The sequence below is a fragment of the Solanum lycopersicum genome, chromosome 8, assembly GCF_036512215.1.
Source record: "Solanum lycopersicum chromosome 8, SLM_r2.1".
NCBI classification, from domain to species: domain Eukaryota; kingdom Viridiplantae; phylum Streptophyta; class Magnoliopsida; order Solanales; family Solanaceae; genus Solanum; species Solanum lycopersicum.
This window is the reverse complement of record NC_090807.1, coordinates 57,470,215-57,472,436: the sequence shown is the minus strand read 5'-3', so window position 1 is coordinate 57,472,436 and position 2,222 is coordinate 57,470,215. Positions and strand designations below refer to the sequence as shown.

At 32.9% G+C, this 2,222-nt stretch overlaps 1 protein-coding gene across 1 annotated transcript; it reads right to left on the bottom strand.

The window, feature by feature from the left end:
- Window positions 1–449: 449 nt before the first annotated feature.
- On the bottom strand, window positions 450–1,373 carry LOC138338063 (uncharacterized). The gene is made up of 2 exons (XM_069288531.1): window positions 1,133–1,373; window positions 450–1,051 (listed from the first exon to the last, which is right to left on the bottom strand). Exons 1-2 carry the CDS (start codon window positions 1,371–1,373, stop codon window positions 450–452), a joined length of 843 nt encoding a protein of 280 aa, XP_069144632.1.
- Window positions 1,374–2,222: the final 849 nt, after the last annotated feature.

Sequence of the window (2,222 nt, the reverse complement as noted above, 5' to 3'; positions counted from 1 at the left end):
GACATTATCTCCATTTGGCAAATATACTCTTCTAGGTTTATCTGATAAAACTTGCTGTTGATAATCAAGTATAGTAGGCAAGGATGTCATATGATTAGTAGCACCTGAATCTATAATACACCCCTGCTGTTTATTCCAACTGTAAGTGCAATATCTTTACCTGTTGAGGATGAATAATCTTGAACTAGATTAGCATTTCCAGCATTGTTAGACTGTGAAGTTGATCCTTCTGTTCCTCCTTTAGTATTTGTATGTCCAAGCATTTGTAGTATCTGACTATATTGATCCTGAATAACACTCATTCCTCTAGTATAATCATTATGAGTTAAACTTCCACTATAACCTTGACTATAAGAATTGTTGTGTGAACTTCCTTCTCTATTAGAATTAAAATCTTCTGTATACTTTTGTTCTTGATCATTACTAACAGTATTGTGAGCTATATGAAACTATTTTTTGTCATTATGATTTCTTTCTCTTCCATATGATGGTCCTTTCTTCCTTCTTTCCAGACCAGGTGGATATCCATGAAGCTGAAAACAAATAGCTCGAGTATGTCCTGTTCGATGACAATAATCACAGTACACACTTGGATCATAGCTAGGAACATTAGGAGATTTGTGTTTAGGTAGAGATGAATTTCGAGCAGTAAACATTGCATGTAATTCCATATGTTCACTACTAGTAGATTGTGTAATTCTACGCTGACTTTCTCTCTCGATCAACATAGAATATGCCTTATTAAGAGAAGGAAGAGGTATCATCATAAGGATCTGGCCTCTAGCTTGATCATATGATTCATTAAGACCCATAAGAAACTGCAGCAATTTTTGATTGTGCATAAATGTAATAAAATCTCTTGAATCAGGACAACCACAACTAGATATAGGAACCAAACTATCATACTCTACCCATAGCTCTCTCAATCGAGAAAAGTATACAGAGATAGTGCTCATACCTTGACTGATTGTTGTAATTTCTTTGTGTAATTGATAAATTCGACTCCCATCTACTTTATCATACCTTTCACACAAATCCTTCCACACTTCTGCTGTATTTGTTGAGTAAACAATTCCACTAAGCAGTTCTTTTGATACACAATTCATGATCTATGATAGAACAATGGCATTACATCGTTCCCACAGATTCTTCAAATTTTCTCCATATGCTTCCTTCTTGCAAGATCCACTGATGAATCCTAGCTTATTTCTTCCCAAAATAGCTATTCTCATAGCTTTGCTCCACACCGAGAAGTTTTCAGATCCAGATAGCTGGATCGAGATCAACATAACACCTGAATTATCGATGTTATTCAAGAACAATGGATGATTATGGCTCAATTTTTCAGGTAATTCATTATCAACAGTTGCCATTGCTGCTTCAATTTTCCAGATCTAGCTTGAACAAGTTTTGATTATATCTACTGCAAAAGCTCGATACCATGTTCAGTAATTCAGAATGAAAGCATGAAGAAAAAGAAGAAGAGTAATTCATATATTCTGGAATATTCTCATAACAAAGAGTTCAAATTGAAAATATAAGAGTTCATCTTGCCTTATTTACATTCATGTATATATATACATTAAAGGAATACTATAACTACTTTAACTAACTCCTAACTAATTAGTCCTCTAGTTTGTTACAAATTACATATATACCAACTTATTCAAGTGATGCCTTCTTTAATAATATGATGTTGGAGTTAGTTGTACCATAATCAAATTTATGTCTTATATTAATAAAATTTTACTAATATAATCATTCATTTACCCGTTTACGAGATGATTTCACTAGAATAGAAAATAATTTTTGAAGTTAAAAATATTTTTTAAAAACAAAATTAAATTTTTTATGTGTGGGTGGGGGTGGGGGTGGGGGGCTGGTCGGGGAGGATTGAGAGTAGGGGATGAAAAAATGAAAAATTGATGTTGAAAATATTTTTTAAAAACAAATTTAAATTTCTTTGGGGGTCGGGGCTTGTAGGGGGTGGGTAGGGGTGAAAAAAATGAAAAATTGTAGTTGGCATTATTTTTTAACCACAAACTTAAAAAAACTTTGGGGGGGGGGGGGGTAAGGGGGGATCGAGGATAGAGATGAAAAAATAAAATTTGAAGTTGAAAATATTTTTTAAAATAATTTTTTTAGAGGGGTGGGTGGTGAGTGGGGTTAAAAAATGAAATTGAAAATATTTTTCTAAAATAAACTTAATTTTTTTTTGGAAT